This window comes from Perca flavescens, chromosome 17, assembly GCF_004354835.1.
Source record: "Perca flavescens isolate YP-PL-M2 chromosome 17, PFLA_1.0, whole genome shotgun sequence".
Classification (NCBI taxonomy): domain Eukaryota; kingdom Metazoa; phylum Chordata; class Actinopteri; order Perciformes; family Percidae; genus Perca; species Perca flavescens.
In genome coordinates, this window is record NC_041347.1 from 2,418,019 (window position 1) to 2,445,776 (window position 27,758).

Genomic DNA, 27,758 nt, shown 5'->3' on the forward strand with positions numbered 1-27,758 from the left:
TGTCACTTGAATGGTGTTTTGGCAAAAACACTATTCTTTGCCATTCTTAACTCAGGTCTATGGCGATTTTAAAATTTGGCTTTTCAGGACCATGGTCAGCTCAGGGTTCAACTGCCTCAAAGTAACGTCCGCAAATACAAATAAATATAGTGAAATGCAAAAAAAAGCATTAAAATGAATGTAACTAATTGTAAGCTCAAACAATTTGATAGGATGTTAGAACCAAATGAACTAAATGGCAGTTAAATGGTATCTGGCTTGCATGTGAGCACTCACGAACACACGCCAATCAGTTAGGGGTACATGTTTGTTTTGGATAAACTAGGGCCACAATGTATCAACATTATTGAGGGAAAACCATGTAAAGTATCCCTTTATCGTTTTTTCTTTCCATTTATTTCCTCTTTAACGTACATTTTGATTGGCTTTCCCCGATGCTTCTAGCCAATCAGCTTACGCCTGCTATGGAGGAAGGAATAAATGCAAGATGGCTCCTCATATAAAAACAGTCTTCTGGGTCGCCCTCAACGTGCTACAAAATAACTCTTTACACCGTATTAGGTTAAAATATTTATCCGCGAAGAGTTCTGAAGGGTAACTTTAGCTATAGATTGATATGCGTATGGTACTCGGCGATATTTTGTGGGAGAAGATACAGAAGAGACAAGAGGGACAACTTTGAAGCCATGAATTGGTGGTGAACTCAGACAGAGTCGGGGTGGTCAGAAGCACACAGCCTGGGCCTCGGCTAGCTAGCGGTAGCTGCTAACTAGCTAATGACTTTATCTAGCTACAGTTATCTGCGGCATTGGAAACGTGAAACAGCAGAGAGGGAAAAGCCTCAAATTACTGGTTGCCTGTTGAATGTGGTGCGTGAAAAGCCATACAACAATTGGCCATGGCGGTATCAAGGTAAGATTGGCTTATGCTGACTTGGTTTTTTTTTTTATCTGTCCCGAGTTTCCTTACCAATTAACTGGCTAACCTGCTATCTGCTAGCTTTTGATTTGGCAAAGAATGGCATGGCGACAGTCGACGTTAGCAAGCTAACACAGCGTTACGTTACAGTGTAACTTAGTCACTATTCGTGGCGCGGGTTTGCTGGCTGGGCACATAACTCAGTTGGGACTCGTTTTTACTGCATGTGCGAAATGATAGGTCAAATTAATTTCACATTTAATATTAAGGATTCACAGATTAACTAACGTTAACGTGATTGTGAAATGTCATGTAAACGAGTTTGCAAACACGAGATACACACAAACATGTCAAATTGCAAGTGTTGCAGCCTGTCCTCGTAGCCAAATTCTAGGTCATCTTTAACGTCACTAAACATGCTAGAATATTAATCTTAACATTGTTTTGATGTTTACTTGGCAAGCGTTTTCCGTTGTGATTGTTATGATAATTCCACGTGGTGTCAGTGGGCCTCTTTTGCATAGCAAAGCCGACTCCTCTGTAGTTCAGTTTTAAGTATTAGTGGTACCTGGGGTCACGCCCCTTATATCTCTAATCCGCTCCACTTTATTAATAGACTGCTAATGAGTGAAAGACCAGGCTCATTAGACAGGTTACCTTGGTTCAGAGCCAAACAATTTTAATAATGCCTAGTGGTTTTATTCATACAAATACATTTCAGTGTGTTGTCTTGAGAGCATTTCCATTTTTTTTTTGTTTTTATTATTTAATTTATAAAATATTTAGATTATGATTCAATTCTGGTCCTCTCACCATGGTCCTTGCATATTAGAGCACCAAAAATTGGCGAAGAGTAACCAGCATGTGTTCAGTGCTGTGCATTGTCTTTGTTTCTTTTGACCTGGTTTTTTTTATATTTTTGTTACGTCACCTTTCTTTAGACTTGATCGTTTGTTTATCCTGCTCGACACCGGAACAACACCAGTAACCAGGAAAGCAGCAGCCCAGCAGCTTGGAGAAGTGGTCAAACTCCACCCCCATGAACTCAATAGCCTCCTATCAAAGGTGTGTTTGATGGCTTTTTCCCCTAACTGTCTTTCATGAGCCTTTATGAGATAATCTCAACCAAGGCATATTTGGCTGTCCCTGCAGTCAACTTTGCAGAGTATTGATAATGTACAACAGTGTTATTCTCCCTGATAGGGCAATGAGCTGTCTGTGCCATATTAGTACCTGGATTGAATTTTGTATGCGATTCTGACCTCGCAACTGCAACAAAGTCTTTGTCAAGTCTTGACAAATTTTCAGTTCTGCGCTGGCTGTTTTACTTGTCTCTTTCCTTCTCTTTGTAGGTACGACAGTTATAATTTATGTTGTACATGGAGTATATAAAATCTATTTTCTGTCAACTACCAGGTCTTGACCTACCTGAGGAGTCCCAATTGGGACACTCGAATAGCAGCAGGCCAGGCTGTAGAGGCCATTGTGAGGAATATTCCTGAGTGGGATCCTGTGCCCAAGCCTAAAGAAGGTAAACTTTCCTGTCAAATGCTGAGGCATGTACTCCAAATGAAACACTGGGTTTTGCAGTTATCTGTGTCTTCAGTTTGGCATAGTTGTTTATGAAAATACTCTGAGCACTAATGTTTACCTTTTGGATTTAGTTACAATACCTGTGATCAGTGTGTCGGTTGTGGGTGCTCAGAAGGGGAGAGGCTGCAGTGTCCTAGAGTTTTTATTCCTGTGGCCGGTTCAATACCCGCTTTTGGTACACATGCCTAGATATATTTTCACGTTCATGTTTTATGTAGTCTTTTGCGATTGTATTTATCGCACATGTTCATATCGGGGTGACGAGGAAACTCCGATTCATCGGTCAGCACTACTTGGTACCCATCCCTGCTGTTCAGTGCAATCAGTCTTCTCTGCATCACATGACTGTATTGATCACAACATTATTGGTCCCAGCTACTGTTGAATGAAAGTTGTATTAATTTTATCACAAATGTAAATCAACATTGTCTTCCACTCAATTTAATATTTTCCAGTATTTTATCTATCTATCTATCTATCTATCCTCCCTCAGTCTTGTTGGGTGGGAAACACAAGTTTGTTCTTGATGAAAGGAGTTAGTGTGAATGTGACCTCAGATTAATTTTGTAGTTGTGAGACATTTTTTATTTTTCTTTCTTGTAGAAGACTTGTCTCCAGAGGACTCCTCTTGCGACCGGTTGAGTTTCTACCACTTTGACATCTCCCGCCTACTTAAACATGGGGCCTCTCTGCTGGGATCTGCTGGAGTGGAGTTTGAGCTGCAGGATGACAAAACTGGTTTGTAGTGGTTTTTATTGTGGTTTTGTTGCAATAACCTCCACGTGTATGAAAGCTACATTGTTTTGTGAGTGTAACCCGTAGACCGGAAAAGTGACTCATTTGAAAAGAGTAGGGTGGTTTCAAAGTCTTCTTGGGACACTGACTACTGGACAGCTTTGTTTTTGATTGTGTATGACTGTAACTATTTAGGAGATTTTAATGTACTTTCCAACCTATTCGGTTTGACTTGAGGAAAGGGTATTCTGTCAAGAATTTTGTATGCTAAACATTTGTGTACTTCTCATCCCTTAAATCGCACACTTTTGTGTTGGAGACTGGACTACAACATCACTGCTAATATATCTCAGGTTGATACTGACACAGACACAACTACCACACAAAAAACTAGGCTACTTGGCCATGAATTTGAATTGAATTTGAATAGGGAAAGCTGCTCATCCTCATCTTTTGATAGTCAGTCATTCAAAGTCCTGCATTCTGTTTTACCGGTCGTTTCTTCTCTGTGATCTGATATAATTTCTCGTTCAAGGACGCCTGTACTGTTGAAGTTTGCTAAATTTAGCAGGTTCTGGGTGATGTTCAGACCTATTTATGATCCTGTTCCTGTATTTATTTGCGGCCCTAGCACTAATCGTGTTTGTCTTCTAGCTGCATTTAGCTCCCGAATGACACTCTGTGGTTCCCATACACATAATCAGTATTCCTCGCACAGCTACGATGACTAAGTTGTTAGCTGTTTACATGGCTAATGAAAGTGAATATTCCCGTTTACATGTAGCTGTGCAAAAAATATTTTTTTCAAAGTTTACCAGCGGTGGTGGACGGTGCGAACACAGTGTCCCTCTTTCATTCCTTCAACCAGCTTCTTGAAAAGGTCGGCGTAGCGATGTGTGCGCATTTTTTAGGAGAAAGGCCTTATTCAGAATATCCAACCGGAATATCCTGTTTACATGACCTGTATCAAATTTGGAATAATAGTGGAATATTGGTGTGCATGTGAACATACTCATTGTACCTGTTCTCCAGTCTATCTAGTAGTAACCCGTGATATTTTTTTCTCAGGTGAGATGGACCCTAAGGAACGTCTTGCCCGCCAGAGAAAGCTTCTTCAGAAGAAGTTGGGTCTGGACATGGGCGCTGCTATCGGCATGGACACAGAGGATTTGTTTAACGATGAGGACCTAGACTACACATGCCAACCCAGCGGGCTTAAAGCCCATGGAAGCAAAGCCACAGCTGGATCCAGCTCGCACAACCATGTGGTGGGTCTCATTTAAACCTCTTACCTTTTTGGTTCAGCAGACCTCAGAGTATGTACTTTATGTTCTTTGGTTCACTAAGGCTCTTACTGCAAGCTGTAGCCTTGGACTGACTTAAAAAGTTGCAAACTAGGTAAAGATGATCAGAAATGTGTGGCAGGAAGTGGGCACCTGCTGTCACCGCTTCTGTCAGCAGTTAACCGTTTCCCTGTAGTGAGATACTGTGGCTTTACGTCATGGCCTGACCTAGCTGGCTAAGTTGATTTTAAGTTAAGTGAAAGGAGGTAAGGCTATAACTTGAGTCACAATGACGAAGACTGTTGCTGTGGAGCTGTGCAGTGCCAAGTTTTAATACTGATTCAGCTGTCATCTTCTCTTTAGTTGTGAATCATCCTTTTCTCTGCCTCTTTTGAGTGAAACCTTGGTGTTTTTTTTGTGTTTCCAGTCTGCTCTTCATATCTTCCAGGCCTGTGTGCCTATCTATTGTGTGGTGCTGCATACATTTCAAGTTGGTAGAAGGCAGGGGATGTCAGTATTTCAGTGTGGTAATACAATATAATAAACATCTTTTTATATTTCTTCCTGATCCATATGTAAGATGCCAAACATGCCACGAATAGTCTTCTGGGGCTTTTTTCACTGATAACCTGTTCTGCAAGATTTCCATAGTATAAAATAATGAATATGACTTGTGCATGAATAGGGAGGGAGAATGCAGTTAGCCTAGTAGAACAGCTTGGAGCCACTTGAGATTTGTGATGCTTTGAGCCGGAGAATTAATGTATTAAATAAGTCCTTCTGTAATCTCCTCCTACATTTGATTTACTGTGTCTATGGCCTTGGTTACACTTGTCATTTCTATGCGACCTTTGTCATCCTATTAGTCCAAGATGCATTAACTCAAGTCGGAAATTGGATCTTGCTTACATTGTGATTCGATCAGCCATACAACATGTCAAGGTGGCCTGGCCTTGCTTCCAGCTGTAAGGATGTCCATGTTTAGTTTTTTGTGATTTAAAAAGCCCACCATTACCATGTTTTGCTGCTTCGCCATAAAAGCTTTAAAATAATGGGACTTTTATTGTGAAGAATTCATAGGAAATGTGAATTAATTAGCAGAGCCATTATAGAGCCATCTCCGCTGGGACTCGTACGGATCCCGCAAACTTTACAACGTTCTATCCACGTGGAAATATATCCGATCTCCATCTGATCAGGCGGGTCGCATTGAAGTGTCAAAAGTGGATACTTGTATGCGGACACAGCTAAATTCCTATCTGATCACAAAAGTCTCATTTAAAAAGTGTAACCACGGCACATGTGTTCAGTTAACCCCTTAAAATGAACAATTAACCCCACTGCTTTGTTTTCAGCCCATTCAGGCTAGTGAGTTGATTGACACTGAGTTCCGGCCAGGCATGAGCAGTCGTCAGAAGAATAAGGCTAAGAGGATGGCCAAGCTAGTGGCCAAACAAAGATCCAAAGATGTGGATCCAAATGAAAAGAGGTAAGATGATTCATACGGTGTACCTGCAACATGCCCTGTTTGATTTTTGACTTGAAACTTTGATAATCCTCTCTATCTTAAAACAAACAACAAAACCGACCAGGGTCGAAACCATTATACTGTCTTCAAATTATTGAAATATTTAATTTTTTTTTTTTCTTTTTTTAATATACAACCAAATGTGTATTTTTAGCGTTAAATCTATAGTCCTCACCAGACGCCACAATCTTCTGAACATAGTCATACTGAGAAATACAGAGAAGTTGTGGTGGAGCTGATAGTCTTAATTAGCTTTGTAGCAACTCATTTGGCAATGGCTTAAATGTAACGGATGTTGATTAATATCAAAGTTACGCACTAAAGCTTTAACATACTTCATCTTGACAGATTTGAACATTTTTCACAAGTATAGTTTGATTGGTTCTAATGAGTCACATTGTGTTTCCTCCACCGTTATTTTTTTTTTTTTTTTTTTTTTTTAGCAATGACAGTTTTGAGGGGGAACCTGAAGAGAAACGAAGGAAAACCACCAATGTAGTTATTGAGCAACCGGCAACGGAGCATAAAGTCTTAATCGACAACGTTCCAGATAACTCTGGTCTTTTAGAGGAGGTAAGGAGTCAAAAACTATTCAATAGCTCATAGATGTCCCAGCCTGAACCATTTAATTACTATATATGGTACGAATGAATATTAAAAACAAACATTTGTTGATGTAACTGATATCTCATTGCTTTGTCTTTTAGATGCAAGAGTGGCCTCTGGAGAGCTTCTGTGAGGAGCTCTGCAATGACCTCTTCAATCCTTCATGGGAGGTAAAAACAAAGCGTTTTTCAATGATGTGATACTCAATTTTAGCTGATAGTTTACAATACAGTTGAACATGAGAGGCTTGGCTGAGTTAAAGGTGCAATCTGTGATCCAATTGTGAACAAAGGGTTGCCAACAAATGGTTAAAAATCTGCTTCCAAAGAACTCTCTTTATTTTTTTTTAAACACAATTTTATGTGACCAGTGCAAATTAAATGTAAAATGTTATTGTCTGTTTACAGATTCGTCATGGTGCAGGCACAGGTCTTAGAGAAATCATCAAGTCCCATGGTGCTGTGGGCGGGAAGCTGGTGGGAAGCACTGCCGAACAGGTATATATCTGAGCCTTATCCTCAAGTTTTTTTTTTTTATAACATTTCCGTGATACTTGAACATGACACAAGCTGTCTGTTGTTTTGATTTAGATGTCGCGGCAGCATCAGGAGTGGATAGAGGATCTGGTCATCCGGCTGCTCTGTGTCTTTGCCCTAGACCGCTTTGGAGATTTTGTATCTGATGAGGTAGGTCTTGTTTTTGTGGACAACTGAAGTCTGAGGTTGTTCTTTTCATAGCTGAGACACTAGCAAGACATGAGACGTGTTGTAAAGACGAGGACAGGATTTAATGTGTTTATTCCACGGTTATTCATAATAGACCTTTTTCACGGCAGACATGTTGACATGTCATAGTAGGAAAAGCACAGGTGTATTCAAAACCATTAATGATGGCTGCATTCCACTTAGAGGCCCTGGTATTGTGCATGCTTACTCACTGAAATAGCTTACTGGGACACCCAATGGAATTGAGCCATCGTTAAGGTTATCAATTCCAGCTGTGCTTTTCCAACTATGACAAGTCCAAATGTCTGTTGTGAAAAAGGTCCATTTAGTGGCTGTGGCTCAGAGGTAGCGTGGATCTGTCCTTAAACCACAAGGTTGGCGGTTCGATCCCTGGCTTCTTCAGGCCACGTGTCAAAGCGTCCCTGAGCACGACACTGAAACCCACGTTGCTCCCCGGACGCTGTTGTGGCTGTCCACTGCTCCTCCTGCTTAGGATTGGTTAAATGCAGAGATTGAACTTCACTACGTTGTACTGTATGATTGTATCTGACAAATAGTTTCTAAAGTTCTTAAGGAGTTATGGAATTGGCCTTGTTTCAGTTGCATTTATTGACCTTATTCATAGCATCTATAGTTCTCATTGTGAGAGAGGTGTCTGTTTTTTTTTTTTTTTTTTTTTTTTATTGTCTGCTACAATATTTGCATAAGGCAGTGGTTTTGGCATTCACACTCCCCCCTCCTAAATGTAACTACTGTGTGCCAACTCTTTTGACGCATGGTATTTATCTGCTGCTAAGATAAATACTATTCTCTAAGTGGCTTTAGTGTAAGGTGTATTTGTCCCCCTCATAACTGTAGCAACAGAACAGCAGTGAGTTTAAAAGTTAGACAAAAGAACCTTCTACTTGACCCTCTTTAATATATTTGGGTGTTGCATTTTACTGGGAGAGAAAAAGTCATACAACAACTCAACCTACAGCCGTAATAATGACCATAATGAGGAATTAATGGGAGTTGAGCAGATTAAGGGGCATTGCATGTGACTGTATTTAGGTTGTCATGTTGTGTTCTTTCTTTTTTAAGTGTAAATATTCCTGCAGGAATTAATATTCTTTGCTTGGTGAAAAACCCTGGGACATCTAGTCCAGAGAAATGCTAATATTTGCTTAAGTTCAACCAGAAGAACTCCTCCTCAGTGAATGGACCTTGTGTAGGGTTTTATTGGTGGAAGGCCTGCATAATAACCTAACAAGTGGTAGTACATAACTTGCCACTGCGACTTAAGATAATGCTGCTATTATAAATATATATCCGTGTAATGACTATAGGTATTTACTATATTGTCATTTTATAATATGTAATCAAACCTCTCATTTGTGGTGGCTCACCAGCTCACTAGAACATTATCATCCAGATCTATAAGCAAAGTGCTGAGTATAACTAGGTACCCTGTATCTCTTTCCTTTTTTCAAGGTGGTGGCTCCTGTCAGGGAGACGTGTGCCCAGACACTCGGTGTGGCCCTTCGCCACATGAATGAAACGGGAGTTTCCATGACAGTAGACGTCCTTCTGACGCTGCTAAAAGAAGACCAGTGGGAGGTCCGTCATGGAGGCTTGCTTGGCATCAAGTATGCCCTCGCTGTCCGACAGGTAACACCTGTTCTGCGTGTATGTGATCAGCTGTTGAATAAGCTTAGTAAGGTTCTACAGTGTATTCGATTTGAGCGCCATATGGTCATGAATATAAATTGTGGAGGTGGGAACACAACAGTATGGATGGAAAGCTTTTTATTTATTTTTGGCGTCTGGAAGCATATGTGCTCCCTGTGGAGAGATGTCACTGTAAAGGCCATTCTGTCTGATCTCATACCCATACATCTATGCTGATCTTTATCGGTCTGTTTTCTCGTCTCACAGGACCTGATCTCAGTTTTGCTGCCCCGGGTGCTCCCTGCCATCACTGTAGGCCTACAAGACCTAGATGATGATGTCAGGGCCGTGGCAGCTGCAGCCCTAATCCCTGTGGTGGAAGGCTTGGTACAGCTACTGCCCAATAAGGTCAGAGATGCAATAGTAGAGCCTTTTGAACAATGCATCTGCTGTTTCAGTCTGTGTTGAAGTTTAACTGTAGGCAGTTATTTTTCAACTTTAATTGAGTTGTAAAATTCTGTGTGTGTCTCTTAGGTACCCTTCATCGTGAACACACTATGGGATGCTCTTTTGGACCTGGATGACCTCACTGCTTCCACCAACAGCATCATGACATTGCTGTCCTCGCTGCTCACCTACCCGGAGGTCCGCCAGTGCAGGTCAGTCTCATGGAAGTTCACACAATAAATGCTACTGCCTCAAAATCATAATTTCGTTATTGAATGATGGCAGACTCTCAAGTGACACCATGCTGTGATTTATGTCCCATTGGAAAACTTTATCGAACAAATGTATTCTGCTCCTAGCTAAACTATACGTACAACAGGCAGGGCAAAGGAAAATCAATGACAAGTTTGGGTACTGTTGACTTAAACAATAAATTAGAAGACGTGATTGTGTTACCTGTGAAATGCAGTTTTGCATGGGGTTTGATGGCCTTAGCATGTACTCTTTCACAAGAAGCTTACTATTCTGACTTGGCTTGTCTGTCGTCATTCAGCCGAAGGTAGGCCAATTGACTCCCCTGTATTCTGTGGTTGTGTGTTCAATGTCGTGTCAACACTTTGCCAAGAGGTTGGCTGAACTGCATTTGAACTTTACATAAAATCACACAGGCCATGCACGCCCACCACTGAGTGCACTTTCTACAAACGCACAATTAGATGGACAATGACTCTGACTCTTTAAAGTGCTCACATTATGCTCATTTTCAGGTTCATGTATTTAGAGGTTATATCAGAATTGCTTTATATGGTTTAATTTTCTAAAAAAAACATATTTTTGTTGTACTGCAGCTCCTCTTTTCACCCTGTGTGTTGAGCTCTCTGTTTTAGCTACAGAGTGAGACATCTCACTTCTGTTCCATCTTTGTTGGGAGTCGCACATGCGCAGTAGCTAGGTAAGGACTACTAGCCAGTCAGAAGCGGAGTATGAGGGCGTGCCACGCTAGCAGCTAGGCGAGCATTATAACGTGTTACAAAGTGAAGCACGTTTGTCTCTGAAGTAAAGGCTGGACTACAATAGAGCTGTTTGGAGCAGTTTGTGAACAGTGTTTTCTGTTGGAGATGGTAAGTCCCTTTGCGGTGGACTTTGGGCTTTGTAAACTTATAACGTGCACAAAAAAGATATAGAACACAATAAAGGAAAGCCAAAAAGCATAATGAGTACTTAAAGGCTAAGCAGGGGTTAAGTGTTTGTCACAAGGCATTATTTTCTTTTCTTTTTTTGTTTGTTTTTTTTTTTACTCTAAAGTAGGGATGTAACGATGCATCGTGACTCGGTTAGAAAAATTGATTTAAGATTAGATGGAAGATAAAGATTACAACCGGTTGAGATGAAAAATGAGTCTCGATGCAAGTTTTAAACAGCCTAGGGCGTGACTCTAGTTAACATAGCAGGTAACGTTAGCCTACCGTTGGCTAGTAAAGTTAGCTGGCTTAACCAGGTTTAAAATGCTGACCGCTAAATGGTGTAAAGTGTGACTGTATTTCACTTGAGTCTTTCATTACATCCCTACTCTAAAGTGATGATCTTGCATGTCCCCTTCTGACGGTGTATGTATATTGACACCCTTTCTTGTCCACTCTAGCATGCAGCAGTCATTAACAGTCCTGGTCCCTCGGGTTTGGCCGTTCTTGAGACACACTATATCATCAGTAAGACGGGCGGCACTGGAAACCCTTTTCACACTGCTGTCTAAAGCTAAGGAGGTAAAGTTGACTTGGAGCAATTGTACTCCTTTTTATAGAGGATTTAACAAAGTATCAACGACATACTGTAGATTGCCATATTGTTCATTCATAACGGCCAGTGTTACTGTCAAAGCTTTTTAGTTTGAGTTTGAATGCTGGCTATGGGATGTGTAATATACCAGTGTTTTTATTTATTTTTATTCTTCAGAGCTGTGCGATGTGGATCAACCCCATCCTACCAGATATGCTGCGGTACATCTTCCAGTCCTGTATACTGGAGAGCAATGAGGAAATCCTTGAACTGATTCAAAAGGTTTGTTGCCTCACCCTCACTTCATCTCAGGGTAATAGACAAAGATGGCCTACGTTTGAATATTGGAAACAATACCGACATTCTCACTTTTCTTTCCTTGTACATGGATGACCTTTTTGATTTTGCCTTTATGATTTGTTAATGTGTGTCACTGGGCAGGTGTGGAGTGAGCTGCTGTCTCAGGCCCCACAGCAGTACGTGGTAGCAGCCAGCTGTCCATGGATGGGTGCCTGGCTCTGTCTCATGATGCAGGCCTCACACATTCCAATAGACCTGAACATGCTGCTGGAAGTCAAGGCTCGCTCCAAGGTTGGGACACTTGTATTTGTAGCTAAATAAGCCTGAAGAATAAGAACTGTTATATTGTTCTACTGCATTCTCAGCTGATCTTCTGTATTTATAGTGTATGAGGGTGTGTAGTGGTTTGTCCTTTTTAGATGCAAACTGATGCTCCAGGACAAAGGACAATATCTGCTAGATGCAAAGATACAAAAGTAATCCCTTCTCAATCGATATTTAATGACCCACTAGAAGTGTGTAGTGGTGTCTGTATCTGCAGAGACAGAGACCCTGCCCTCTGCCTGTATTTCCTCTTTCTTATTTTCTGTCTGGGACTGTTTATGGGCACCGCGTGGGTGTGTAACCCCCAGCCATAACTGCGTCCATTGGTGCCCATTTGGGTCTGACATCAATGCACAAGGCACCCAGAGGAGACCTCTGCTGTGTGCGGTCGGTTGGTGTCTGTTTAACACACACACACACACACACACACACACACACACGGAAGGAAGCTAACCGTAATAATGTTGTGTTGATGCAACAGGATAAGGCTGGTACAAAGGGACGTCAAGGAACAAATCAGGTGAAGGAAACTGTCCAAGAGTATATAGCAGGTGCAGAGACGGTGACCGACGACCCAGTGACAAGGGACTATGTAGTGGTCCGTTCTCGCCTCATGGCTGCAAAGTAAGTTTTGATTGTTGCATTGGAAGGGTGAAAAAAGTCCTGATCTTGAGGGGAACTTGTGACTTTCTCTAAAGCAATAAAGAAAGCTGAATTGTTTTTAAAAGATGCTAACAGTTCTGACCATGTTTTCCCCACTCTCTTTGTGTCTCTGTAATCCAGATTGCTGGGGGCTCTGTGTAGGTGTATCTGTGACCCTCAGCTCAATGCTGCATCTCAGGAGATCCGACCAGCTGAGTCTTTAGGCCAGCTCTTGCTCTTCCACCTCAACTCAAAGTCTGCCCTGCAGCGCATAGCTGTGGCTCTGGTGCTTTGCGAGTGGGCTGCACTGCAGAAGGTGAAAAGCTCAGACACTGAGTTTTGTTAATTGTAGAAAACGTGTTTTGACCATTTTCAGAGTTAGTGTGAGCATTACAGAATCAGGCATTCAGAGGTCCAGTACATGTATTTACTTTTTTAATCCGTCTTTCAGGATTGTCAATTGGTGTCATCCATGGTGCAGCCTCGTCTTCTGGCCATTCTGTCCGAGCAGTTGTACTATGATGAGATTGCCATCCCCTTCACGCGCATGCAGAATGAGTGCAAGCAGCTAATTGCACTGCTGGCTGATGCCAATATAGACCTGCAAGACCGCCTCAATTGTAGCATTTTCACTATTGATCAAGCCAATGAACTGGTAGGTCCAGCCACACATAAGAAAACTTGCTTGATTGGATGAAGCAAAACACTTTTCATTAATCAAATGTAGGTGATTTGATGGTGGGTTATCACTCCTGAAACGAACCATGTATGATTTTTGAACAGGCATGTAAACAGACAAACTTTATGGTTGTATGAAGCGTGCAATTTCATTCTTCAGATGCATCATGGTTTCCGAAGAATCCTCTTCAAACGGGGCAGTCTTACTGTTAAATGTTTTAGGTTTTATAGAATATATTGAAATGGATATTTTATAATTAATTTTCCCCCCAATGTTCATCAACATAACAGAACATGACTCCAAAACTGTAGTTTACACTGAAGGCTGACATTTTAAGGTATTTGGCTACTATTATGATTGTTTGTTTGTTTTTGTTTGTTTTTTTTTCCCCCATATCATCCAGCTGTAATTTGTTTTCTGTCCAGGTTTTATTTTCTTGAACTGACAGCTCTGGTAATGGTCTGGTACCCAGGTGATTCTCAGCTTTAAAGGTCAATGGATGTTGCGCTCTGTAACAGATCGCTCCCATTCCAGACACTCACACCTCCCCCACCCCCCCTCTATCGTTCCCTAGGTAACCACCATCTTTACAGAGTCAACAGCGGGTCTGAACGTCAAGTCCAGTCAGTGGCAGGCACTGGACGGTAAACGGCAGCAGGCTCAAGTAACAGCGATGGAGACCAACACAGAATGGCAGCAGCTGCATCTGCGAGTCCACATGTTCGCAGCCTGTGCAGTGATTAACCTGCAGGTTCTTCCCGACAAGCTCAACCCACTGGTCAGGCCTCTGATGGAAACCATCAAGCGGGAGGAGAACACCCTGATCCAGGGATATGCTGCTTCCTTTATAGCCAAGCTGCTGCAACAGTGTGCTGGACGCTCGCCATGCCCCAATCCCAAGATCATCAAAAACCTCTGTGCCTCGGCCTGCGTGGACTCTGCGGTCACACCCTCCTCTGCCTGCCCCGTACCCCCCACACTGGAAAATGCCAAAGGTAAGAGTTGTTGAAGCTTGGGAACGATGTCAGTAATTTTACTCAATGTGTCAGCTACCAGTGGGATTTCAAAATTGGGTTTTCATTAGCATTTTAAGCATTCCACTGACTTATGAATACACATCTTTTTCTGTATTTGTAAAATTTTAAAGTACAACAGCAGCCCTCCAATAATCGTGTCAACAATAAAGAAGTGCTTTCTTGCCTGCTACTGAGCATCTTTCTCTCTCCATTAGGCAGTGGGTTAGAGAGAGACTGCATGCATCACATGGTCAACAAAACCCGAGGCATCATCACCCTGTACCGTCACCAAAGGGCAGCGTTTGCCATTACCAGTAAGAGGGGGCCAGCCCCTAAAGCCCCAAAGGCGCCCACCACAGAGCTTCCTCCTGGCAGCACCATTAGCACTGACAATGATGAGGTACAGACGGCTACTAAAGTACATTTTCCTCACATTTAGGTCATGTCCACAACCGGTTGTGTTTAACCTTTTTGTATTATATGTTCTCTTTTTAGACTAAGAAGCCAGTTCTTATTCAGAGACGAGGGGCAGAGTTCTCCCTTACAACTGTTGCCAGGCACTTTGGTGCAGACTTCACCAAGTCTCTGCCATACTTATGGGAGAACACTGTGGGACCACTGAAGACAGTAGTGACTGAAAATCAACGCATTGGTATGTTGATTGAGTTGATCAGATTTGAATCTTGGATAGACATTTATAACGACTATTTCTTAAAGGGTAAATACTTGAGTATTTCAACATTTTAACTGGCCTGTAGACATTTTTGCCCTAAGTGGACTACAAATTGTAACATTTCAGGTATGTATGTGAAGTTGCCTCATGATGATTCATAGCAAGTATCTACGATCAGTTATAATACAGGTTGCATTTTATCTGTGTAAATTAAATTCACTCAATTTCACTAAGTAAATCCACTCATTATCAGCCACGGTTCAAGATGTTTTGTAGTGTGGTACTATGACTCACTTTGTGTCTATTGTGCGTTCTAGACAGGCTGGTCCAGCTTGAGAGGGGAGACTCTGCAGCTCAGGAACTGGTCAACTCTCTACAAGTGCTGGAAGTCATGGCTGGGGCAATGGCTGCTGAACTCAAACCTTTGGTAAGTCTGCAGGAATTCGTTAAGGTATCTTAAACCAACTACTAATATAATGTTAGCAAATTATTAAATCTGTCTTGTTTTCTCCCCACACCCCCCCACACACCCCCATAGCTACTGGAGCACCTACCCCATCTGTTCACTTGCCTGCAGCACCCGTACACAGCGGTGCGTCATATGGCAGCACGCTGTGTGGGCGTGCTCAGTAAGATAGCCATGCTGGAGACCATGAACGGTTTCCTTGAGTGTGTACTCCCCTGGTTAGCTGCTATTGAGGACTGCACCAAACAGGAGGGTGCCATCGAGGCTTTAGCCTGTATCCTTTTACACAGTGAAATAACTTTTTGATTCAATTTTCTTAGCATGGCACACTATAAATGCATTCCATAACACATATTTTGCAGTAATGCTATTTTTAAAGCTTATTGTTAATTAAAGCATTAACCTTGTAGTTGCTGTGTTATCTCTGTACAGTACTGTCCTTGACTAACTTCTCTCCAGGTGTCATGGAGCAGCTTGATGTGGACATTGTACCCTACATTGTGCTGCTCGTAGTACCAGTGCTGGGCCGTATGAGTGACCCCAGTGATAGCATTCGTTTTATGGCCACACAGTGCTTTGCTACACTCATCCGTCTGTTGCCCCTTGAGGTAGGAGCACACGAACGGAAGGCTAAAAAAGCATTATTATTTTTTATTATGCAAAGTTAAGATTCTCTGCAAAAAGACTAAATCTGACTTTTTTTTTTTTTTATCCCCCCCACCCACCTGTTGTCCATCAGGCAGGTATACCAGACCCTCCAGCCATGTCAGCTGACCTGATCCGCCAGAAGGCCAGAGAACGCAGTTTCCTAGAGCAACTACTAGATAGCAGAAAATTGGAGAACTACAAGATCCCTGTGCCCATTAAGGCTGAGCTCAGGAAGTACCAGCAGGTGTGTGTCCGTTTTATGTGCCCACTGTGTCTCTGCAATACCTCCTCAAGCAGCAGATAAATCAAGGTCAAGGTTTCTTTCATTTGTCTCCCTTGGGACACATTTGTGTTGGACATGGGCAAGTTGCTGCATGGACAACACAAACAAAGACAAAACGCCAAACAAAAAACATTGTGGACCGTAAAACCACAGGCAAAAACACCCAAACAATGTGAAAAACATCAACTCATGGACCGCTGCTACTTAAAATACATACACAAATTCTTCAAAAATGCATACACACTGCGCATCCATACATACTGCTAAGGTACCGTAACCCACCATATTCAGATGCTTGTACAGATACAGTATGCTACTAAAATATAAGGGCATAAATATAAAAGCAAATGTGTATTTAAAAAAGCATAAATATAAAACCTATTACTCAGATTCTTCATATGTCTGTGCAATAAATAAGTAAAGACTCAACAAATGGTTTTCTTGACGGAGTAGATTTTTCTAGCGGTCAAATTGAGATTGGGTACTACCATTCCTTCTAGAAATGGTAGTTGCTGGCTGCTCTGCTGAGACCAACCATCCATCTCTTTAGCAGTGCAGAAAGCCAATTGAAGTTTTACTGCTATTGGTCAAACGCACTGCTGCCAATCAACCTTAACTGACTCGGGAGAAAATGTCTCTCTGAAACCAACTGTAGTTACAATGGATGGGCTGCTTTTTTTATGTCTACAGTGTGGGTCTTTGTGTGATCTTGCAGGACGGAGTGAATTGGCTGTCCTTCCTGAACAAATACAAGCTGCACGGGATCCTGTGTGATGACATGGGCCTCGGCAAGACACTGCAGTCCATCTGCATTCTGGCAGGAGATCACTACCTCAGGTAGTCCAAACAGCACTATTACTGCTATTGTTGTTTGACTTTGGTCTTTGTCACTAGACATTCAGAAGCAACATCACTCATATGATTGTTCCCTCTTTTGTAATTGCACATTTTTAAGACTTGTATTTATACTTGAATAGTAAAATGTGTCCAAATGTATAATCCATATAGGCAGTTGTTTATATGCTTGTGGGTGTAATCAATGTCTGGTATTAATATACTACTATGTACCACTACTAAATCGCAGAAAGGATTGAGCTACCTAATCATAATATAAGTTCAATAAGGCTGGCTTTTTTCTCTTATTTAAGTCAATGTAAACAAATGGCAATGCAGAAAGAATCTGTCTACTAAATGTATAAAATTAATTAATACAAGATAATATGAGATGAAATGTCTTGATGAGCAAAAAATAAAAAGCAAGGTTTGGCTACAAGTTGATTTTCCTTTCAAAATGTTATTATCCTATTATGTAAAACATTGAATATGAAAAGGTCTTGTACTATATGCTGTTAATTTATGACCTCAATGAGCCTGCCTCATGCTGTGCTGTAAAACAATAGACAAAGCAGGGGTTGACCGTTTCAACAGCGATTAGTCCCAATTTTGACGTACTTGTTTTGATCTTTGTTCTTTTAAAACACTCGTTCTTTTATGTTTTGATGTGCCGTGTAAGGAAACTCAAATCAGCCTTGTGTGTATTTGATGTCTATTCAGGGTACAGGAATATGCCAAGACTAAGGCTGCAGACAGCAGCCCCCTGCCCTCTCTGGTGGTGTGTCCTCCCACGCTGACTGGCCACTGGGTGGATGAGGTGGGCAAATTCTGCACCAGGGAGTACCTCAACCCGCTGCACTACACTGGGCCTCCTACAGAACGAATGCGGTAAAGCTTAGTCAGACTTTTAAAACAAGGCTTGTCAGCATACAGAGAATGATTTATATCCTCGTCCTAAAGGTTTCCGAACTAGAAAAAGTACAGTGGAATATTTTTCAATGTTGGTTTGGTACATAATGTAACACAAACGCATTTACCCAACATTCATGATCCTAAACAAACATTTACTTTTCCAGGTTGCAGCACCAAGTGAAAAAACACAATCTTATAGTAGCCTCTTATGACGTTGTACGGAATGACATTGACTTTTTTAGGTGAGAATCATTCTAATTCTAATATCTCTGTTTTGGAGGAAGTTTTTGTGCTCAGTTTTTAAAATTAACTTTTTATTTTGTTTTAGAAATATCAAATTTAATTACTGTATCCTTGATGAGGGTCATGTCATCAAGAATGGCAAAACCAAACTTTCCAAAGCCATTAAGCAGTTGGCTGCCAACTTCCGAGTCATCTTGTCTGGAACGCCCATTCAGGTGAGGTCCTAGCTGTCTGTTTGTTGAAATTGTACTTCTTTCCTCATGTTTATTAGTCAAAGCATGACTATTTTTCCACTCTGTGTAGAACAATGTCCTGGAGCTCTGGTCATTGTTTGACTTCCTCATGCCGGGCTTCCTTGGAACAGAACGGCAGTTTGCTGCTCGCTACGGAAAACCAATCCTGGCCAGCCGTGACGCCAAAAGTTCCTCACGGGAACAGGAGGCAGGTATGTAAATATTGCAGGTGTCATTGTTTATTTTCTAACCAGAGCATGTGAGCAGTGAGAATTTCCACTCCTCGCTCACGGAGCTGTTCCTTCCCTCCGTTTCCCCATTAAAGCCACTCCCGGACGCTCCACTAAATGCATTCATTTTTCACCGTGCTCTGCTCAAATCACTCACCTCTCGTCACCAAAAAAGAAAATTATTTATCAGATAAACTGCAACCACCCTCCCTTCATGCCCGGAGCTCCGCAAGCATAAAGTCTGTCGGATGACGGTCACTAGTAGCATGGAGAGGGAGGGAGGGCAGGCGTTGTCATCTGCATACATGTACTGTGCTGTGGTAACATAGATGTTCAGGCATGCTTCAAACTCATGGTGTGAGCAGTACCGGACAAAAATGTAAGCGGGGGAGATAAGGCGACATGCCACTATAAAAATCCGCTCTACACTCCTCCAAAATCCTCCCTGCCCGCTTGTACTTTGCTCACATGCTCAGTTTCTAGCTGAATATTGCCTTACCTAATATTGCCTTACCTAACATCCCAGAGCTATAATAGGACTAGGCCGTTAACTGGTTAATATTGGTTCCTTATTCTCAGGTGTCCTGGCGATGGAGGCCCTACATCGGCAGGTGCTACCCTTCCTTCTGAGGAGGATGAAGGAGGATGTCCTCCAGGACCTTCCGCCTAAAATAATTCAGGACTATTACTGCAATCTGAGTCCTCTACAGGTACTTGTGCCCCCCCAATAATTATCTAATGGGCTGTCCCCGTACCCACAGGCAAATGCGTCATTATAAACATTGAAAAATACATTGTCTTAGTGCCTCAGCTTTGCATTTTTCTTGCCATTTGTATATTATAGGGATCTGCAATGTTATACTTGTTCTACGGTCTTCTATGGACTAAGTAGTAGCTAGTAATATTATAGGCCAGCCATATACGTTTAAAACATTGCTAATGGGATGCATGCCTGCACATTGTTCTAGGTTAGAAGTAATGTGACTGGTTTCCGTAAGAACTAACCATGGATAATGTCTCAACCCTCTTAACGCTGTATGCTTTCTCACCACCTGCAGGTTCAGTTATATGAAGACTTTGCAAAGTCTCGAGCCAAGGCCAGTGTGGAGGACAGCATCTCTAATACCTCTACAGAAGAGGAGGAGAAGCCTAAACTGAAGGCCACAGGCCATGTCTTCCAGGTACACAGGTTTCTACTTATTCATCTGATACAGGCATCAACTATAAACCACCTCTAACACTAACACTAGAAACACTAGTTAAGGGTGCCCTGTGGAGATGTTGTTTTTTTTTTTTTTTTTTTTTTTTTTTTTTCTTCATTGTGTTGGTTCATTACCGCCACCTGTCGATCACGGTGTATCACGTCACGGGCCTGTGCATGCAAGTGACCATTTCATAAATGCAGTTTGATTTAGTTTCACAGAGCAGATGTGTCATGGTTTGGAATCAAAGCATTAATTTGTTAATATTTACTATATGCCTTCATCTCTTGCAGATGCATCTCATTATAACCACGCAACAATATTTACCTTCATTCTTTCAGGCGCTGCAGTACCTGCGGAAGCTGTGCAACCACCCGAGTTTGGTCTTGACCCCGCAGCATCCAGAGTACAAACGCATCACTGAGCAGCTCGCAGGGCAAAACTCCAGCCTGCGGGACCTTCAGCACGCGCCCAAACTCTCCGCTCTCAAACAGGTATTGTGCTGGGAAGTCTTTCAGATCAACTACAGCACATCACTTCTGCTTGTGTGGCCCACAGTTTGGAGTATGTCTCACATAATTGTAATACTTTTATCCAATTAGGTTTTCATGAAAGTAATATTCTTGCGTAAGAGTAGAGATAGAAAGAAGGCAACAAAGACGCACATTTCCTGGTGAAATCTGACAAAAAAAAAACTGTAAACCCATTCCTGACCAATTGGATTGTTTGCCCATGGTTTTGCTGAACTAAACTGTACTGTCAGCCTCTCCACTGACTCATACTGTGGCTCTGATGTTTTTTTTTTTTTTTTCTTTTCCAGTTGCTGGTGGACTGCGGACTAGGAGGTGGCGGAGGATCAGAGGGGGGCACCGAGGCCGTGGTGGCCCAGCATCGTGTCCTCATTTTCTGTCAGCTCAAGAGTATGCTGGATATTGTGGAGCATGACCTGCTGAAACCCAAACTGCCCTCTGTCACCTACCTGAGGCTGGACGGGGGGGTGCCGGCGGGCCTGCGCCACTCCATTGTTTCCAGGTGAGTGGATGGGGATTTATTCAGATCTCCACCGTGTGCTGCCTGTTATTGTGAATGTGAGCTCAGTCCCATTCTTCTCCATGACTTTGTTCTCTCTGAATCTCAGGTTTAACAATGACCCATCCATTGACGTGCTGCTGCTGACCACCCATGTCGGGGGTCTAGGTCTGAACCTGACTGGTGCAGACACCGTGGTGTTCGTGGAACATGACTGGAACCCCATGAGGGACCTGCAGGCCATGGATCGTGCCCATAGGATAGGACAGGTAAACCGACGAATAGAGGCCACACACAGCAACATATGCCATGTCGTGGGCCTGTGCTTTTGTAAACGGTATAGACCAAATACCAATAACCTATGGATCATCATCTGCTTTGAGAAATTCCAGTTGCCAAACGATGAAGATGATACCGAATCCAAAATGCTCCTGTGGCACCCAAAGTAAGATGTGACTGATCGGTTTCCTTGCTGCATTATTAAATACGGCCTTTTGAGCAGCCTTGGATAGTGTGACACTGCTGCTCTTGTCTGAAACCAGTGACGCAAAATGACCCCAGTGAAATAAAATTGGCGGGGAGGCGCTGTCCTACACTTCTGATTAGCGGCCTTTATATAGAGTGTGGCCAACTCAAATCATGGGTGCCATATTGGATACAAACGTCAGATGACTGTACAGTGTAACTCTATGGGGCGAATATGCTATCTTGAAATAAATCGCTTATTTTCACTATAAACGGGCATATACATGTTATTATCGACGTTTGTCAATATGTAAAAGGCCCTTACGGAAATATTCCAGTGTATATTTACCTTCTGTATCGTAAATGGGCCTCTAAAAAAAAATTCCCATTGTAGTGAGTGACCACGTCTCCTAATAAGTCTCTGAGCAGTGTTTACCTTTCTAATGTCCGCTAGCATGCAGGCTAACTATAGCTAGCTTTGTGTGTAATGTAACAAAAACCCATTTCAGAGGAGCGCAGCTCAATATTTCATTCAATAAAATGATGGTACAAAAGGAGTACTAACGCCACAGGCTTTATGTTGACAACGTGGACGCAGATATAGGAAACTCCAAAGGCAGTCGTAATATTTACCTAGCTAGCAGGCTAGTAACACTGTGTTAACGTTAGCAAACGTCGGTGTAGCGTTAGCTAGCTGTCTAGACTTGTGAAAAGCCGAACATCCCCATCCAAGCTGCATTTCACTTTCTTATTATTATTATTATTATTATTATTATTATTATTATTATTAACAACATAATAAAGACACCTGGACTCCATGTGACTGTGGCAAGATCACAAGCATTTAGGTACATGGAGTGCTAGCGATAAAAGGTAACTCTAGCATAAGGCTAACTTCATTCATTTCTAAAGCAGTGTTGGAACTTTTTTGACAGCATGGTACACATTAACGATGGTATTACTATATTTGTCCTATGTAAGTTGATATCCTATTGAAGAGAGAAATTGACATTTACCTCACAATAATGGACAGCTCCCATACTTTTTGCCTTTTTAGTTCACGGGGGGTGGTGACTTGTGAAATCTTTTGCCGCTTCCCTGTCTTTCATTGCAGCCAAACATTTTTTCAGTGATTTTATATCATTTATAAAAAATTAAAATTTTCCACTATTCCCTGCACTATGTAAATGGGAATCCGATGAATGTTGGATACCAACATGGAGTCCACGAAACACGTGACCACCTCGGAACCAATCGCATAACTGGATAGCTCAGAACATTCGATTCCCTAGTTGGCCACTCTCTATATAAAGGGCGCTACTTCTGATACGTTCCGTTAACCTTCATCATTGTGTTTGTGTCGGGCAGAAACGGGTTGTGAACGTGTACCGGCTGATCACACGAGGCACACTGGAGGAGAAGATCATGGGGCTGCAGAAGTTCAAGATGAGCATCGCCAACACTGTCATCAGCCAAGACAACGCCAGCCTGCAGAGCATGGGCACCGACCAGCTCCTCAACCTCTTCAGTCTAGACAAGGTGAGAGCTTGTCGGAGTGTTTTCGTCATGGAGACCCCGAGAAACATGTTGGTGGGGATCACCGATCTCCCCACGTGGAGAGATACAATTCTTTAAAATGTCAGTGAGCTAAATTCAGATGTTTATTTGTCACGTCAGTCATGTGGACTTTGTGCTGTCAACACAGTTGAAAAAAAACTCCCAACTCAAAGTGGAACACCGCCCGGCTTAATTAACTTCACAGCAAAATAACGTTCAGCTGAGGACGGGTTGATTTGGTGGTTGCCTGGCAAGAACAACAACCGGGCCTGAGCGGGGCTGCTTCAACAAAAAGCAGTGCGGTACTCCTCGCCGTCTCTTCCCCCCCAAGATAAAAACCTGGCAGAAGCTGTTAGTATGCAATCCTATGTATTCTTAACATGCACACCTGTACCTGTGAAACATTCGTGTGCGTGTCTGTGTTTCAGGGTGAGAAGGGTGAGCAGTCGGTGTCGAGCTCCGGGAAGTCGTCCATTAAGTCTGTGCTGGACGGCCTGGGAGAGTTATGGGACCAGCAGCAGTACGACACGGAGTACAACCTGGACAGCTTCATGCACTCCCTGCAGTAGCACCGTACGAGTCCCGCGCAGCCGAGCAGGACCTGATCAGAGCCCGTGGAGGAGCCCCGCCACCCCCACACTGCTGCAACTGTCTGCCCCACTCCCAAGCACCGATCAGAATAAGGAGTCACTCATAGCATATGGTCACAAATGTCCCAAAGCGACAACCAAAAACGGCCAAAATAAGAACTAAATCTATATTTTAGTTTGCTGCTGCAACGTTAACACATTTTTCTTCTGACGTTTCTGAACATCAAGACATCCCGTAATTCCTTGTTGAGAGTAAACCACGCAGGTTTTTCAACAAGTCCTCTTTAAAACTACTAAGAGACTATATTGGTATGATGACTGTGTACCACCTGTGACAAGCACCCTCCCCCGTGTTGGTTTACATCTTCTACATTAGTTAGCAGCAGCATCACCACTGTGTACAGGGATGTTGCTGTGGTCTCTCAACTATAATTATGATGCACTGAATGCTTATGTTTTATAGGAACCGCACCAGGTGCCACTTTTACAGCCCGCCGCCCTTCTCCCACATCGCATTGCCAGAGTATACAGTGTTAACTGCTTTAGACACGATTACCCAGTAGCGCCTCACCCCCACCCCCACCCTCCCAGCCCCCCCCCCTCGTCATCACAAGGTCTTAAAAAGCACTGCGATACCCAGCCACACCTGTCAACGCCTCTCTGACCGTGTTTTTGTACGACAAAGGGAAGCGGGGCGAGAGTGATGAGCTCACTGCAGAAACCAGAGGATGTCATCGCTGGCTTTTTAAAGCCCGTTGGGGTCTGCTGTTCATGCTACAACCAGATGACTCCCATCCTCCAGATGGCGCTGGTCTGCACTCGCCCCCCACCCAGGAGTCTGTTCACGTGACCTGTGGCCATCGAGACGCTGCGGTGGAACGATTTGCGTTGTGTTCAGCTCCTCCCAACAACAATGGGTGTAACAATGAGCTGGGAAAGCACGGCACGTGAAGCAGCATTACAGAGACTGACCATGGGGCCAAGCTAAAACCGGTACCTGAAACTTCCTGAAACCTGTCACCAGTATTTTAAGTAAAGACTTGTACATATTTCAGTAATTGCTGCTTTTTGTTTATGATGGTGGAATTGTAATAAATTCTACAGACCTTTGAACTACATGGCTATCTTTTTTTTTTATTTATTTTTTTTATTGCATGTGACCAGTGATGGCCAGTAGATGGTGTGGTTGTACATCCAAGAAGAAGAAATACTGATGAGACAAACATGAACCTAAAATATGGTCACATTAGGAATCTTGTGACACAGATGCATATTTGATCATTTACTGCCCTCATACAGTCAAACACTGCAAAGGAAAACTGATTTAAAAAAAAAAAGAAAAGGATGCAGACAGTTCTGATGCAGATTCTGAGTTCATTCTTGACTAGGGTGACCAGATTTCCGGGAGCTGAAACCGGGACACTTTGCGTGTGATCGTAGTGCTTGTGCACGCGCACACGCTTTTTAACGTGAACATGTGGCAGCCGAGGTCAGACATGCACAGTAACTTCATTATTTTGATCATAGGCTCCTCATCTAATAATACTTTTTTTTTTTTTTTTTTTTTTTTTTTGGTAAAATTAACAAAATTGCAGCAACAGCCTTTTTCAGTTCAGAATGAGATTTATGTTGACTTTTCTAAAAAAAAGTGTTATTTATTCCAATAACACCAAAATAATTAAAATGATTGAACATTTTGAGCATTAAACACTTCATTTTCTGCATTCTGGTGAAATTTTATGCACCTATTTCTTTTTTTTTTTTTTTCTGAATCAATGTATGCTGCAAATATCGTTATGTAAATAGAAAAATAGATTACAATCCAAATATAAAAACATAATGGAATATATTAAAGTAAGGCTAACAGGCATTATGTATTGCTTTCAAATATGTATTCTCCTTTTGGATGGACTCTTCTAATTATAGCTGAGTCAGCACACATGTAGCCTAGGCATCATTTACTCCTCCCTCCTGTTTTGCTCTTTTGTTAATGTAGGCCTATTAATAAACCCCTGGACTGTAATATTTCAGATGTGTTTGAGCAATGTCCAAAACTTTGTGCACATTCAAAATACAGTATATCTGTGTTCTCTGTGATTTGGAGGGGTCGTGATTTTGAGAAAAATAAAGTTATAATGGGCTATTACAAGAATAAAGTCACTATTTCAGAAATCTACCTGCACCATAGTCTGGTTTTACGTGATTGCTGTAGCTCTCAGACCTTCTGACAGACACAGAGCCCTGTTTGGGTGTCTGAATGAGACAAAGAGTTTAGCTAGGGAAGTGGCCGTACGCTGCTCTACATCGGAGGTGGAACACCGAATCTACTGCAGAAATACACGGAGCACAAACGCAACGCATCTACCGCAGCATGTCGACAGCAGAGCGCATCCGTTATAACCTGAGGCTGCGCTGCATTTTACAGAGAGAGTGGACGCTAAGAGACCCACAGGTCTTCTTCAGAGCTCCGTGTGGTTGAGTCTGAACAATAGACTGTAAACATCACGTCACAGGAACTTCAAACTAAATCATTAGTATTGCGCTCCTTAACTTTGTGTTGATGGCATCAATGTATTACACTGATTTGGCTAGGATTCCTCCGAAAACTTCACCCGGCTTTCACAGCTTTTCCTCCACGTAGAGACGGTTGCTAGGTGATAGCAACAAACACAACATGGTCGGACCCTGCATGTAGCTGCCCGTTCTCTTCGCCTCGGAAAAATAATCTGGAAAAAGTTACATTTGGGACTACACTCAAAACATTCGGGGCTCAAGCCCCAGCAAAATCGTCTGACGCCGCTCCTCCTAAAACCGGGACATTTTAGCGTCCCGACAGGCTTTTGTCGGGACTCGGGACATTAACTTCAAAATCGGGACTGTCCCGGTCAAACCGGGACGTATGGTTGACCTCTTAATGCTCCTAAGTGGACCTTGTGGTGTTATTCTGTTTTCTAAAGTCAAGAATGAAGTTTCCATCTCCAACTTTTTAAGCCCACATGGACAAGAAGTCCTTTTTAAAACTCACATAAAAGTGGAAATTTAATGGAAGCACTTTGCTACCAACCAAATGCATTGTGTAGCCTAATCAATACTGAGAACTTAATACCAACAAATTTCTAAATTTGACAACTGAATGTTGGTGTTTTTTAATTATGCTTTATGTTGAGGAAATGTATTTATTAAAATTTACAATTTCAAACTGGTTCAATTTCAAAGTAAAATACACTCAAATGATTATTAGGAGCACCTGTTAAATTTCACGTTAATGAAATTATCTTTTTTTATTGTTTTTTCCAAGTTAGTGACCTTTGCATAAACAAAGTGTTGTACAGATAAGTGATAACAAAAATAAGCTTCACACCCATTTACTGGACCTTCCACACACCTGTCTTCAGGTCCCTATAATAGCCCACCCACAAAAAAGAAAACAAGAACCCAACACACACACACACACCCCAGGACAAAAGAGACCGAATAGACAAATAAAAAATAAAATAAAAATAAATATACAAGAAGGGGAGGGAGGGGTTTGGCTCAGGGCTCTTAAGACTGATCAGTTTCTTCATTGATATCTGTTAATGAAATCATCTAATCAACCAATCACATGGCAGCTGCTTCGATGCATTTAGGGGTGTGGTCCAGGTCTAGACAATCTCCTGAACTCCAAACTGTCAGAATGGGAACGAAAGGTGATCTAAGCAACTCTGAGCGTGGCATGGTTGTTGGTGCCAGACGGGCTGGTCTGAGCATTTCACAATCTGCTCAATTACTGGGATTCTCACCCACAACCATTTCTAGGGTTTACAAAGAATGGTCTGAAAAAGGAAAAACATCCAGTATGCGGCAGTCCTGGGGGGCGAAAATGCCTTGTTGATGCTAGAGGTCAGAGGAGAATGGGCCGACTGATTCCAGCTGATAGAAGATCAACTTTGACTCAAATAACCATTTGTTACAACCGAGGTACGCAGTAAAGAATTTGTGAAGCCACAACACGCACAACGTTGAGGCGGATGGGCTACACCAGCAGAAGACCCCACCGGGTACCACTCATCTCCACTAAAAATAGGAAAATGAGGCTACAATTTGCTAGCCTCGTGAAACCGTCCTGATCTCGCAAGCTCCAGTTTTCCACTCGCAGATCAGTCTGGCATCTGGCAGAGAAAATTTGGAG

At 42.4% G+C, this 27,758-nt stretch overlaps 1 protein-coding gene across 1 annotated transcript; it reads left to right on the plus strand.

Moving 5' to 3' along the window:
- The first annotated feature begins 473 nt into the window (after positions 1–473).
- Positions 474–23,740, plus strand: btaf1 (BTAF1 RNA polymerase II, B-TFIID transcription factor-associated). The gene is made up of 38 exons (XM_028603161.1): positions 474–912; positions 1,860–1,983; positions 2,335–2,449; positions 3,115–3,249; positions 4,315–4,514; positions 5,885–6,018; positions 6,501–6,630; positions 6,765–6,833; positions 7,071–7,160; positions 7,254–7,349; positions 8,862–9,038; positions 9,306–9,446; positions 9,573–9,697; positions 11,128–11,248; positions 11,439–11,543; positions 11,703–11,852; positions 12,367–12,509; positions 12,669–12,843; positions 12,979–13,182; positions 13,781–14,201; positions 14,438–14,622; positions 14,718–14,874; positions 15,213–15,322; positions 15,434–15,635; positions 15,821–15,969; positions 16,101–16,253; positions 17,008–17,129; positions 17,847–18,014; positions 18,203–18,280; positions 18,367–18,496; positions 18,585–18,726; positions 19,324–19,454; positions 19,803–19,925; positions 20,288–20,440; positions 20,767–20,978; positions 21,085–21,244; positions 22,809–22,979; positions 23,426–23,740. Exons 1-38 carry the CDS (start codon positions 899–901, stop codon positions 23,564–23,566), a joined length of 5,556 nt encoding a protein of 1,851 aa, XP_028458962.1. The 5' UTR covers positions 474–898; the 3' UTR covers positions 23,567–23,740.
- The last annotated feature ends 4,018 nt before the right edge of the window (positions 23,741–27,758 follow it).

What these genes read in the sequence shown, in the direction of transcription:
- btaf1 (XM_028603161.1), top strand. An exon ending in TCCTTGAACTGATTCAAAAG is followed by an intron (nt 11,544 to 11,702) that starts GTTTGTTGCCTC and finishes GTCACTGGGCAG; the next exon opens with GTGTGGAGTGAGCTGCTGTC. An exon ending in AACTCTCCGCTCTCAAACAG is followed by an intron (nt 20,441 to 20,766) that starts GTATTGTGCTGG and finishes TTTCTTTTCCAG; the next exon opens with TTGCTGGTGGACTGCGGACT.